A 14,989-nucleotide genomic window follows, 5' to 3' on the forward strand; every position below is an offset into this window, starting at 1 on the left:
TATATATATATATTCTAATTAATTTTTGTGTTTTTAATAATTATCTTTACAATGGAGACGATATTTTTGCTCTAATTCACACAAGGATCTAATTTTTCATCCCTCTAACTTATTGCTAACTTATATTTGCACCATTATGAGAGCAATTATACACTTAATATTAAATTAGTTTTTAGATTTATTGATGATTTAATTAACTTTAATTTTCCAGATTGTACTATTTTATTTAATAATATTTACATCGAGGAATTAATCTTACTTCGTAATCATGATGATAATATTAATTTCAATATTTTGGATTTGGGTATTATAAAAGAATTAGCTATCTCCGTTGTTGATTTATACCATTTAATTTTAATATAAATAAACTAATCACTTGGAATACTAAAGTTTGTAAGAAAATATATTTAAATGACATTTTTAATCAAATGAATACAATTAAAAGTATATGTAATATACGTAGAATATCCAAAAAACAAATAGACAAATTATTTCAAAATTTGATAAAGAAACAATGGATACCCAACTAAAATAATTAAATTCTATCTAAAATTATTGAATTAATTGTATGTTATTGTAAACAAACTTACTCAAAAACTTCTTTGTTAATTTTTATAAATTTTACCATGTGCAAATCTATTTCAGGCAAATCCGTGACTAAAATTATTTGCGAAACAGGCAATTCATGTTTCTTTCCCTCTCTCTATTCTATTTGATTTTTTTTTCATAAATATAAGTTAATTTTCTAAAATTATTAATTATCAGCTTGTTTAAATTATCCAGTATAATATTACTTTGCGCACATCCATTTTCAGGCCCATCTTTGGTAACTAATAAATCAAACGCGCTTCAATACTGCATTAAGCAAGCACTATAAAACAAAACCCCTCTATTTACACTTTTACCTCAATTTGCGCTTCTGTTTTCATATTTTGTAATCTGGCAATCTTGTTTCAAAAATATTTTACATCGTTCTTAAAAAATTTCCCGTTCGTGTAAGTTCATTTGAATTCGCTACTCACTTTATAGATTTCCTTATATGTTTTGTTCTGTTTTTTCCTTACGTTTTATTTTTTGCTTCTACGTGTTATTTTTACTTAATGTGTTCTATTTTCATTTGCTGTAAAGTTTTTGCAAATTTTTTTAGTGCTCTTCACACTATTGTATTTATATATTTTGCTTTGGCTATATTGATATAATATTAGAAAATACTACTTTTTGTGGATATAATCGTGAGAGCTGATGAAAAGATTATTTTCCGGATTCTTATTAATTTTTTTCTTCCTTTTTTTCGGAAATTTTTTTTCTCTCCCTCGGACTTTTATTTTTATTTTAAAATAATTTTAATCATCAAAAAAGTTCTTCTCATGCTAAGTGGGGAATTATTTTGAATTCCGTTAAATTTGGTACTATTGTTGTCTTAATGTGGTGTATATATTGTGGGGGAAATGGTAAAGGTACTTTTACTCAGGCTCTATGAGAAATGTCGACGAGAATTTTGAAAAAAAATAGCTTATAGTTTTCTTGTTTCTTTCGATCTGTAGTGGTATACAGTTTATTTAATATTTACCATTTATAATTAACTAAAATTAATATACAGCCGAAAATACTGAGGTTTAGGAAAAAATCAATTTTATATACATTAACATTAAAAATTGTAGATACTTTTTTTCATGTGTCTAATTTGTAAATGAATAAACATAAAAATAAGAAGAAAAAAAAAACTGAAAAGAAATTGCGCAAATTTCTTTTTTTTTTATCTCAACATAGGAATTTACATACATTCAAACACAAGTATGACACGGAAAAAAACACTATTGCCAGCAATTTACTGTACAGAACAGTACAGAAAACAGTACACTTCAGTTTTATGTGGAAGATTTTCCTACAAACGTTATAAAAATATATACTTGCAAATAATGCCTACTGTAATAATTCCTACTGTTTGCGTTGATGACATCGACTTTTCATGCTTCTAGTTTATTCGTTAGACACCGATATGGGAAGCGAAAACTATTCATAGAGTAACGCTTTTTGAACATTTGATATTTTTGAACAAAGTGTAATTCTTTTTGAATATTCAAGACTGTTGAACATAGAGTAATCCTTCTTGAACAGTTACGGTTATTGGAAATAGAGTAAAAAAAGTTCTTCTTGAAAAGTTATGGTTCATGAACATAGAATAACCCATTTTGAACAATCATGGTTCTTTTGCAAAGAGTAACCCTTCTAGACCATTTACGATTGTGGAGCATAGACTAACCATTCTTGAACAGCTACTGTTCTTCAACGTAGAGTAACCTTTCTAGAACAGTTACTGTTCTTCAACGTAGAGTAACCTTTCTTAAACAGTTACTGTTCTTCAACGTTTCTTAAATTGTTCATCCAATTTAATTTCTTTTTAAGCTATTTGAACTGTAATAATGTGTTGTTACTATGGTCTTTAACGTTGCACCGATTTTGTATGAGAGCGTAATTAAATATGAATCTTTTCTTCTCCTGAAAATAGTTTATGTAAAAAATACAGACATTTCATATCTGCTCTTTGTAGCTCTTTTACATATTTATCTACCTTTTACCACTAACTATATGCTTTACATTTTGTTTAGCTAAATATATTACTACTTAATATCAATAAATAAATGTGTAGGTATTTTTTTATTTGAATATTTTCTTTCAATGGCAGGCCAATGTATTTGAATATAAAATGACTCATCTTTAACTAAATCCCTAAACTGCTAACATTTCAAAATTCAAGTTTAGTTAATAAAAAATATTCTTAATTTTATTTATGTTTGAATGAAAAGTATTCTTTGAGAACGTTATTTTAAGGACATCATTTAACGCTACTCTACTTTTTTTTTCTGTTGCCCTTAAGGAGAGTAAAGATTAGAAGAGTTCTAAAGAGTTTCTTTTAACTAAAAATACAGTTTTTGTATGTTTATTGTCATAAAACCTTTTACTCCGGTCCTACATAATAAAGTATATTTTGAAATAAAAACAGAGTTTTACTTAACTTAATTAGAAAAGAAAAATCGGAAGAATTTACATTTTGTGGAAGTCTAACTACGCGTTTTTTTAATTAATTTAATATACCTGAAAAATGATGATAAACTTTTTAAAGCATATGCTACTTTAAATAACACTTTAGACAATTAAAGAAAAAAAATATTTTACGAAAATTCTTTTATTTTGTGTGAAGTATTCACAAACAAATTTTAGCTTCATAAAGAAGCGGGTTTACAAAAACCATATTAAACGCCATAGAAAAGTAAACTTTTAAAGGAAATTTAAGTTCATAATTATGAAGTATAAAAAATTAAATTCTTCAGAAGTAAAATATTTTTGTTCAATCTTTAATGTTTAAAAATTGAAATCTCTTTAAGCAAATGAAATTTTAAAATTGTAATTACAGCTTTGGGAGTATCATTCGATGTGGCCAACAGGAGCTTAATATTACCCATGATAAAATTTAATAATAATTGCAATGCAAATCATGCATGCCTTTCTTTTTTTTAAAAAAAATGTCTAAACTTATTGCATCTAACTGCTCGTGATGTTAATTGCTTTTTTTCTATGGCAGGCACTGAACTTTCGTTCTCACCTTGCTTATTTAGCGTTACCCAATGGGCACATGTGAACCTAAGTCACGGTAGCGAGCAAAATTACCCACTGCCCCAGACACCAGTTTATAGGACGGGCCACATTCACACAATAGAGAACAACACACAAAAAGAAACATCCATGCCCTCAGCGGGATTGGAACCCACGACCATTGGCTTTGCAGCCAGACACGCTGACCTCTCAGTTACCTGGCCGGCTGGTTTTAATTGTAGAATAAAGGTTTTTTAAAGATAAGATCATTTCGACGTATGAAAGGTGCTAGAGTTATCAAAAAGTACTACATAAGATATAATTAAAGTAAAAAAATGTACTTTAAAATTTGTTGTTGTTGTTGTTTTTCATTTATGTCGCACTAAAGCTGCACAATGGGCTATTGGCGACGGTCTGGGAAGCATCCCTCAGGTAGATCCGAAGACATGCCATCACAATTTTGATCCTCTGAAGAGGGGATGGCACCCCCACTTCGGTTGCCCAACGACCTGCACGCGAAGTCGAGCACTTTACGATAGAACAGTTTAACGAGGACCAATACCGCACACCCTTGGTCCCTACGCAGACTGATCCAAGTGGTGACCCATCCATAGATTGACCGCAGCCAGTGATGCTTGACTTCGGTGATCTGCTGGGAACCGTGTCTTAACGATCAGTCCACTGCGGGACTTAAAATTTGTAAGCGAATTGAATTGAATTGATTTGAGCTGGGCAATAATGAAGAATTTATAAGTCAAACGTTTTCCAGACCTTCTCCATTATCTGACACAATTTGCTCTCTAATAATATTGAATACATAAAATAACATAGGACAGAAGTTCATGAGTTCATAATGCATCATGCTGTGTTTTGAGTGGTTTATATGGGTTATTACAATTACTGCGCAGATGGCATGAATAATCTCAGAAACGTTAATAAAACTTGTTTAATATTTGTTACTAGCTGAATACCGGCTCTAAGAAAGGCGCGATTAAAAACGTCAATAAATCTGTACTGAAAAGTACTAAAAAATTCTGCACAAGTCTGAAGGGCATATACCGACAAAATTAATAAAGCTAAAATCAATACAATTACTTATTATTTGTTGGTGGTGGTTTTACGTTTTTAAATGAAGCAAAACACGTTCTTTTTATTTTATTTTATAACCGTCGTTGAACAGCCGACGCAATTTCGGATTTAGGACTACTAATGTTCAACTCCGCAGTCTTGTAATTTTGAACTAATCCAAAAGGCAAGGAAATTTCTGGATCAATACCCCTAGAGGTATGATTTGTTACGGGAACATGAAGGACTTTGTAACTTGAAAAATTTAACGTGCATCAGTCACTGTTTACTACACGGGGAATCTTCGGCAGGCGGGGATTGAACCCACGACCTCTTGGACATAGGTCCAGTGACTACCAACCAGGCTATCCAGGACATAAAACATGTTTTTTGTAGTTAATCCAATAAGGATTAGAATAATGGTTAGAATAAGGAATAATTGTATTCAGTATCACTTGAAAGATTTTATTGCTCGCGGCCAACATATGATAGCTCAAAATTTCCGAATACCAAGTAATTTTCTTACATATTTATCACTTTTAAGGGACGTAAGATACCTATTTCCAAAGTATTTTATTAAAATTTTTCATTATTGGTGCAGTTTTAAAAATTACAGAAAGTACCAATGCACATAGATTAGTATATTTTGAATCTATTACATGCCTTCCCCATTTGCAGTTTGTACAAAATATACTTATCAGTGAAACTAAACTAAAGTCGGGATTTTAAAAAAAAAGAAGAATTTTGACGACAAATTTAGAACACTTGAAGTGTATTTATACCATCTTGATCTGATATGCTTGTTATTCATGTTATATCATTATGGCCAATATTATTAAGCATTACGTGCACATCTCTTTGAATTCAATGAACTTAAATTTAAAAAAAAAAAACATGGAATTTAAAAGTTTCATACTGTGTTCTATAACACGTTAAGTGTTTCATGTTTTAGCAATTCGGAATAAGTTATTGGATTTCAATATGTAATCAAAATTGAAGAATGAGTAAATTTCATGGTACTTAATCGGATTAAAATAAGTACGTTGTAGCGGATGACATCAAGATGACGCTTTGAATAACTTCAGATAGATATAATATGGCTCAAATAGATTTCCAATATCTTAAAACAAAGAGGTCTATTATGAAAACCATTAAAATATTTTATGGGGGACAGGAGCTCTTATCGGAAGTACTTCAAATCTTTTTTAAGATATCAAATGCGATTCGGTTATATATTGATTAGCTTTGGGTGCTTTGAATATCATACAAGGCTTTGTCAAAGTTTATTGAAGGATATTTTGAGAAGAAATAAAGTTTATTTATGAAGTTTAAAGTTTATTCACCGAAGGACATATTGATGTAAACATTGAGCGCTCTTTGTAATAATAGTCATTAAAATTCGTTAGCCTGGAATATCGTTCTCAAGTTCAGAGAGAAGAAAAAGTATGGTTAAAATTATCAAAATATGGTAAAATTTACCTTATTTCTGGCTCTATGGGAACACCAAAAAATCGGGAATTTTTGTTAAGTCACTTCGCTAAAGATTTTGCTATCCATAAAAGTTAGCTGTGATAATATATGTGATAAAATTTCACAAATGCTCCAAAATTTGGTAATTTTATCTTGATATCTCAGAGCACGGCATAAAAACCATTAATTTGGTTAATTTAAATTCGCTGATTTTATATCTTTAACTGAATGTGTGGTAAGGAGAACTAGAATTTCGAAAACCAGTTCTCCCTGTAAATTGTCAACTTATGAACGGAAAAATTACCAAATAAATAATTTAAATACCATTAATCTTTTTATTTTATCATGATATCTTAGAACTCAGTATTTATTTCGTAAAATTTACTTTTAAGTTTTGTATTTTTTACTATAAGTTTTGTATTTTTTACTATATAAGAAGAACTATAATTTTGAAAACAAGAATTCCTGGTAATATTTTACTATATGAATGGAATAATTGCCAAATGAATGATTTAAATGCCCTATGTTTTTGTTTTATTGACCAGAATTGTCGCTTTACGAAAAATGACATTACAATACATTACGGTAATTCTACCAGAGTTTTTGCCCCTCGTAGTTAAAAATGAACATTATCTTTTTATTTAGGGATACTTTGTTCATTTTCCTAAGTAATATTGACTAGGAACAATATATGTATATATATATATATAGATATTAGTTAATTGAAAGTAACAACATAATTAGTAACTAGTGTGATGTAAACACATATTCTAATATATTGTATTTTTATGTAATAAAAACCATTAAACATTTGGAAGCCCGTAATAACGTTCAATTCGGTCGAATTAATATGATCTCGTTTATTAAAAGACGTTTTGTTCATTTTTTAAAATGCAATCGACTATAAACAATAAAATTATTAGTTAATAACAAATAACAATATAATTGTTATCGAGTATGATACAAAGAAATAATCTAAATCTTTGCGTTATTATATAAAAATATCTTTTTCAGTCGAAGTTTCAGTTCTAGTACTTTAAAGTAATAAGATCTTTTTGAATAAAAGACCTTTTGTTCATTTTTTTTAAATACTATTGACTGTAAACAAAAAAATTATTAGCTAGTTAATGAAATAATTTCGTAAATTTATTAAACTGAGATTTTTGTAAATATTTCTTTACTTCCTGGAACTATAACTGTTATATTCTACGATTTTCAGTCAAACTATATTTATTCTTTTCTAAACATTTTCTCTTTTAAAGAAAGTTCTAATAACACACACACACATAACACTTAACTTATAGTACCATTTTGCAGGGCTATAGTATTTAACAGCCATAGTTGGAATGTCCCGTAGTTTTGGTGCCTGTAAGAAGACGTGAACAGTGCCTGAATTGATTCCACTCTCCTCTAACTTCTACACCACAACCATCAAAAAGACTTTCAGCCGTGTCAGACGTGCACCTTGTTGCGTAAGTACGTTGTTTACTCCCTGGATCAAACATGCGTTCTCCAGCTCTAGCAGTGTGGTAGACGTCTTCACTTATATATGCATACACAGTTCAGGCACATTAACGCGACCACCACCTACTTTCGACGTCAACGTGATATAACCAATCACAGAAGGGAGGTGGCAGTACATTCCAGTGGAGTGTATATAAAGGATGCCCTAGGGCATCGGAGAGTATTTCAATCGTTGGCGTAATGCAGAAACCGAGCGATTTATCCGACGTCCAAGAAGGCATGATTATTGGCTTTCGGGCCAAGGGTGGAAGCATTTCGGAAACGGCTAATTTTGTGAACTGTTCGCGTGCCGCCGTGGTAAAAGTATACCATGCATGGCAAAATGGCATTACCCAAAATCAGAGGCGTGGCACATGCGGTGCACCACGGACTATAGATGACAGAGGTGAACGAAGGCTACGGAGATGCGTTCGGGTGAATAGACGTGCAACTGTTGAGCAACTGTCCGCCCAGATGAACCAAGGAGCTACCAAGAGTGTATCCACAACAACGGTTCAGCGAAAGTTGCTGCGCATGAGCCTCCGCAGCAGACGCCTGGTTAATGCTTTTGACAGGCGGTCGAATTATAGTGATTGGACTATATATATATATATACACTTAAACAACACAAAAGAAGACACTAGATATGATTAAAATAGCAAGTGATACACCTTTATCTTGTAAATTAGAATCTACCTTTATTTTATAAAATCTTAACCATATAAGAAATCTGCATGGAAAGCAAGAATAGAGCAAAACATTATACAGTGTTACACTATTATACTGTATACACTTTCAAGTAAAAAATGCTAAATTTATGCATAAAGTTATAGCTGCATTTGTTATAAAAGTAATTTTAAACAAACATTGCCACATCCGTTCTTAAGTTTAATTGCTACTGATAAAATCCGTTAATTTTGTCTGAGTTTTTCGTTCTACATGCAAAAAAAAAAAAAATTAATTTCTTCTGGTTCTGAAATATATAATGAGAAATACATACTTCCTTATATATTCTTAAGAAAATTATATTCTTCTTCTCGAATTAACTCTATAAAAGTTTTTAATGATGGTTGAATATTCATTCTGTGCATATCATTTTGGTTAAGAACAGATTGCTTCGGTTTAGGAATTCCAGATCAACCTAATAAATATTCAATCAATTGTGATATAATAATATAATTAATTCTCACGCTTGAAGACGAATTAGTTACTCACGAAAATCGTCTGCTTTTCGAGATTCAACCATCCCTTTTGAGATTCTAACCATTCATGAATATTAAAGGATTATTTAATTTCAGGCACTGAATTTATAGCATTCAAAGCGTAAAGAGAATGTGAAAGTTCTAAGTGCGAAGATGCTCCAAACTGAAGGCAATAATTAGGTAAGAGCACTTTAGATAATCTGTGCATGGTCTGGTGTTTGCACGAAATTTAACGAGGAATACTGAAATGAGCTTATATTCGGGAATATTTTCCTTAAATATTAATAAGTTATTGGTTTTTTTTCCTCGAAATGTGCAAATTATAATTATGAAAATGTATGAATTGTATCGTTTTGATTAATAATAGACATGACTGGTCATATTCGTATTAACTTAAAGCAATAGATCCATTCCGCTTGATATTATCATATGGAAAAATTCTTCTAAGGAAAAATTCTAAGGAAATTCTTCTAAGGAAAAATTCCAAGGAAATTCTTCTAAGGAAAAATTAATCTAAGAAAAAATTCTAAGGAAATTCTTCTAAGGAAAAATTCATCTAAGAAAAAATTCTAAGGAAATTTTTCTAAGGAAAAATTCTAAGGAAAATCGTCTAAGGAAAAACTCTTCTAAGGAAAAATTCTAAGGAAATTCTTCTAAGGAAAAATTCTAAGGAAAAATTCTTCTAAGGAAAAATTCTTCTAAGAAAAACTTCTTCTAAGGAAAAATTCTTCTAAAATTATCGTTCAAAATAGCAATGACTTTTTGGCTAAAAATCATAATTCTGGGGAAAAAAAATCAAAATATATAGTGCTTAAACCACTCATTAGGTAATTTTCCATTCATATCCGGTAATTTTTCTGTTAATTTTCCGTTCATATTCCAGTTTCCGGATAACCGGAAATTCTAATAATCAGAATTATTGCTCTTATTACCAGATATTTAGTAAAATATACAAAACTGAAAGTCAAAATCAAGCAAATAAATGGTTTTTATTAAATGTTCTAAAGTATCGTGATAAAATAATTACATTTTAGCACATTTAAGAAATTTTATCTTATATTATAAAACGATATTTTTTGGTTAGTAAAATTTTTAGAGAAGAGCTTTGGTAACATTTCCTGAAATTTTTGGTGAACCCAAAGAGCCAAACACACGGCAAATTTTACTTTATCCCGGTAATTTTGACAGTACTCGCTCACGATTTTCCTGGCTCGTGATTTTCTTACCTATAAAAATGCACTGATAGCAAATGAAAACTGCATTAGGTCATTTTACTTTTATGATCTACAGAGATTTATAGCTCGTATTAAAAAAATGCTTATCATGGTAATTATTTATGATATAAATGTTCCCGTTTCAGATTGACTGGCTAGATCCAGAGACATAATCATTCAATGATATTATAATGCCGACCAGGGTGGCCGAGTGTTAAGCGTGTCTGATTGCGGAGCCTTTGGCCGTGGGTTCAAATCCTGCTCAGGGCATAGATGTTTCCTTCTCTCTCTTTGTTCCATGTCCTTTCCTCTTTGTGTGAATGTGACCCGACCCATAAGCGGGTTTGAGGTTGTGTGACGTGGGCAACGCTGCTCCACAGCCGTGGCTTCGCCACAGGTGCCCACAGGGTAACGGGAACAGAGTAGCAGTTCTGGCCTTTCTGTGTCCAATGGAACAAACCCCAAGTGCTCACCATTAAAAAAAATATTATAGTTATATACTCCAGCAATAGGCATCACTATATATTATCCCAAACAATATTTTTGTTTCACTAGATTTAAACATACTTTTTTTAGAAAAAAAGTGTAAACTGAATTCGTCACGTATATTAAAAAATATAAAACATATATTTATCATATTAGTATACACTTTGGCTTCGAACCTAAACTCATTGGTGTATTATAGAATTATATTTTAGAATATTTCACGAATATCTTAAGTAATATGATTGGTTAAAATAAGCTCCTAACTCGTGCTCAGTATGCAACCTGAAGCAGATGTACACGATGTTTCCTTTAAATTATATTCCAGTAATATACCTACATTCTTATGAATAAAATAATCTATTCTCCCAAATAATATTTCTGTTTCAAGAAATTTCATAGATTATTGTTGTTTTGAAATTCAATCAGAAAATTAAATTTAGAGAACGAAATGTTTTTAATCTAATGCAATTTAAATTAAATATACCTTGAATTTTCAGATCACGTAGATATACGATCGTATATCAAATGATAAATGTAAGTAAGTTTAAATATTTTATTCTGACCTAAGCATATATTCGTTGAAATAAATAGGATAATAAGATAAACTTACATGCAAAAAATAAAGTAATGAAATAAGCAAATCACTGCTAATAAAATAGGTTCTTAAAAACTGAAAAGATCTTGCATTTTTGGAAATCAGTATCGTTTAAAATATTTAAAGTGGAATAAATTATTAATCGAGTTTGTTGTAAACATAGCATTCAATCTATTTATAAAATATACCTCTCAAAGAGAGTTCAAAATATTGATTATAAGACTAATGCAAAACTTATACCCTTTTAATAATTTATTTATTTTAAAAATATACGCTGTTACCTGCTTAAGAGAACTCTTCTATCTTTTTAAATTATCGTCTTATTTAAAAAAATAAATGTTTCAATAATTTAAATAAGTTACATGTAATTTTATTATATACATTTAATAAAGGATGAATTGTAAGTGTAGTTTTTTATACTAAAAAAACCCATCTTATCATGGAATTTCCTTTATATAAGTAAATTTGTTATGAATTAATGTTTGTATAATAAACATTGATTCATTTCATAGGTATGATATTTATATGTATAAAACTATTTCATTCATTTGGGTAAATTTTTTTTCCATATGCATAAGACACTTTCATTCATATTCACAAAACTCTTTATATCATATGCATGAAACTATTTGTATCAGAGGAAGCATATTTTAATTTTACGCACCCCAGGAAAATTATTTACTCTTTTTTTTAATATAGCTGTTTTTTGTTTTTATTTTTTAAAAATGTAAGATTTATTCAACTTGAATAAATATATAGTGATTAATAACTTTAATTCTTGTATTTTAGTTTAGCTCATAAGATTTATTTCTCTCATCAATTCAAAGAAAATATTTTGAACTCTAACATTCGTGCATAAAGAGTTATAAATTCCAAATTACATTCGCTGCTGCGTTAAAATTTCAAAACACATTTTAACAACGTAAAAAAAATTTCTAGCAACGAAAGTCGTGTTTATTTATTAAGATTATGTAAATGTAATATTTAAATTAACCGAAGGTGAGAGAAAATAATACCAATAAACTATTTCGCCAGAAAATCTAAACTATAGTATTAGCTAAAGAATTTCTAAAAACCTATTATATTATATCTTGCTGGAAAAAATCATGGTGAGTGTGTTTACTCTACTTTTATTTTTTAGTACATATTTCCCATAAATTTTATAAAAAAATATTTAAAGCCATTGTTTGTACTGAATAAAATTAAAGATATCCAAAAATTTAAATTTTATATGTCTAAATATTTAACTATTATTTAATAGGCATTTTTCATAATTTTCTTAGGCTATAGTAGTACGTTTTAAATTTAGTTTTCTGATAATTGTAAGATGACATGGGATATTTTGGGATGGGTAAATTTATTAGAAATTTTGAAAGACTTCGGTTAATGGGTACTCTTAATGGGGTACACTTAAATGGGTTCTTAACGGATACTCTTTTGCATTTCAATAGCTTACAAATCATACACTTTGATCGAAGTATTTTTATCAGAGACTTTTTTCCATACAATATATAATTAGCAAAAGTTGTTAATAATTATATTCAATCAACTAAATGCCGAGTAGAAATAATATTTTATTATATGGCATTAGAAAATATAGTACAAGCAAGTCTATTTGATTTGTCGGGGCAAATAAGTTCAATTGAAATAATTTTAAATAAGGAAAGGATTATTTTTTTTGGTTCTCGTTTTTATATTATTACATTAAATTTCTGAAAAATGAATTTTTTATTTTCTGTGAATTTAGAAACCTATAGGTTAGCTTCATAAAATATTAAAACATTAAATAAAATCTTCAGTACATTATTTATTTATAAAAAGTTATATTCAAAGCTGTTATTTGTTCATGAATGCTGATAATTTTAATCCCTTCAAAAATTCAGATGATTATTATTTTTTTTTTAAAATTGTCTGCTTGTGGTCTATATAAGAATGCCCTCTCAGCCTTAAAATAAATAAAATGTTCAAAATGGATTATTCTAAACAATTAAGAAACAAAATAATGTACACTATAAAACTTTACCATCTAAAAATACACAAAAATAATGTTGAAAAAGTCATTACTTAAATAATCAACTGTAAAAACGTCCGGTTAAAACACCGATATAAAGTACCGGCATTTTGGGTTCATCATCCGTAAAATCTATTTTACTGTGGAATAGTATACCGTAATTTTTACAGTGATATTTATTTAATTAGTGAATCAGTTATTTCATAGTAATTATTTCTGCAAAAATAACGGCATTTCGGATTTTTTGTTCCGTAACATATTCCATTAGAATGGATTTTACGGTCAAAAGTGCCTGAATGCTGGTACTTTTTATCTAATTTTATCAGGAATTTTTTACGATGGTGTTTGATCAGAATTTTTTACAGGAAATAACGTAAAAATAAAGCAAATTCTAAAAATCACCAAAAGATTTAATATTGAGCACAAGCTTCATAATTAAAAATCAATGTTATAAAATAAATAATATACCATAATAAATGGTACTTTTTCTGTGATTTTCTACAAAACACTAACTAAAATATTACTCAAATATTCCCTTTATGGCTTTCACTAACTATTAAAAACCTCAATAAACATAAAAGAATCAAAGTCTGCAAAAATAGCATGAAAATAAAACAAATTTTAAGAGTCATCAAAAGTTTTAATATTGAGTATTACTTTGATAATTAAATCAGTGTTATGAAATAAATAATATAATAATATAATGCAATAAATGTTACTTTTTCTATGATTTTCTTCATAACACAAACTAATAAAAATATTACCCAAATATTCTTTTTATGGCTTTCACTAACTATTAAAAATCTCAATAAACAAAAATAAATCAAAGCCTGCAGAAAAATAAGAATAAATAAAAAATAAAAGCCTGATATAGTTTTGAACTAATATAACTACTATTGCCTTTTTAATCTTCTTCCGCTAAGGCCACAATCTCATTCGATCTAATTTTTCTGTCAAGGGAAACATATACGTTTCTAGTATCTTACGTACTATATCTAATTGCAAACACGAGATTAAGATCCACTTTATTATTATAAGCCAATGAGGCTGAAGAGGATTCCCGGAAAGGGCAGTAAAAGGGCATTTTATTTTCGATCTGCAACACTTTCTTCGATATATACAGCATAAAACGAGCTTTGCAAGTTTCTTTTAAGTGTCTGAGAAAATTAAAAGGAAATATTGTTTAGAAAATGTAAAGTTATGTATTTAATTAACTAATTTTAGTCTTCTGCTTATTTATTAGAATAGTTATATCTGAAAATATTTTAAATATCAAATAATTTAGAAATTAGTTCTGCATTGCTAATTTTCTGCTCTTTTGGAGCTGCCCTATTATGAATTGTTTCTTCGGGTGCTTCAGAACAGGCCATAATATAGAAGCTGTTTTTAGCTCCGTACGGCGATATTTCAAGGCATGGGCCTCTATGCAATTCGAATGACGATGCGTCCTAGCTCCCCTAGAAATTTGTTGCAACATTTACGTCACCCCCTACTCTATATAACGGTATTAAATTTGTACGTTTCTGCAAGAAAAAAAAACAGACTAAGAAGGTCATTAAAAAAATCTGTAGCTTTAGTAACAAAAATAATTTCAGACTTGTAATCCTTTCACTCGAATTAGGCCAGATCAATTTGTATCAAGAAAACTAAAAAGTTTCCTTCCCAGAGTAATTTATGGGGTAAAATTTTTTTCCAATATACTTATCGTACTGTATGTAATTTTTTACTGCATTATCTCAAACGAATTTTAAAAAATATGAAAAATTATTTCAAATAATGATTTGAAAGCTATGAAGGATATTGTAACTGTCATCACAATAGACATTATATATATATATATATATATATA

The 14,989-nt window shown here is 29.1% G+C and overlaps 1 protein-coding gene across 1 annotated transcript; it reads left to right on the forward strand.

Annotated features, from left to right (window-relative positions):
* The first annotated feature begins 7,833 nt into the window (after nucleotides 1-7,833).
* On the forward strand, nucleotides 7,834-10,221 carry LOC139426846 (uncharacterized). Its single transcript, XM_071186948.1, has 2 exons — nucleotides 7,834-8,190; nucleotides 10,195-10,221. The coding sequence occupies exons 1-2, from the start codon at nucleotides 7,834-7,836 to the stop codon at nucleotides 10,219-10,221; spliced, it is 384 nt and encodes a 127-aa protein (XP_071043049.1).
* Nucleotides 10,222-14,989: the final 4,768 nt, after the last annotated feature.

Source organism: Parasteatoda tepidariorum, chromosome 10 (assembly GCF_043381705.1).
Source record: "Parasteatoda tepidariorum isolate YZ-2023 chromosome 10, CAS_Ptep_4.0, whole genome shotgun sequence".
NCBI lineage: Eukaryota > Metazoa > Arthropoda > Arachnida > Araneae > Theridiidae > Parasteatoda > Parasteatoda tepidariorum.

What these genes read in the sequence shown, in the direction of transcription:
- LOC139426846 (XM_071186948.1), top strand. Translation starts at nt 7,834, where the DNA reads ATGCAGAAACCGAGCGATTTATCCGACGTCCAAGAAGGCATGATTATT. An exon ending in GCCTCCGCAGCAGACGCCTG is followed by an intron (nt 8,191 to 10,194) that starts GTTAATGCTTTT and finishes TTCCCGTTTCAG; the next exon opens with ATTGACTGGCTAGATCCAGA.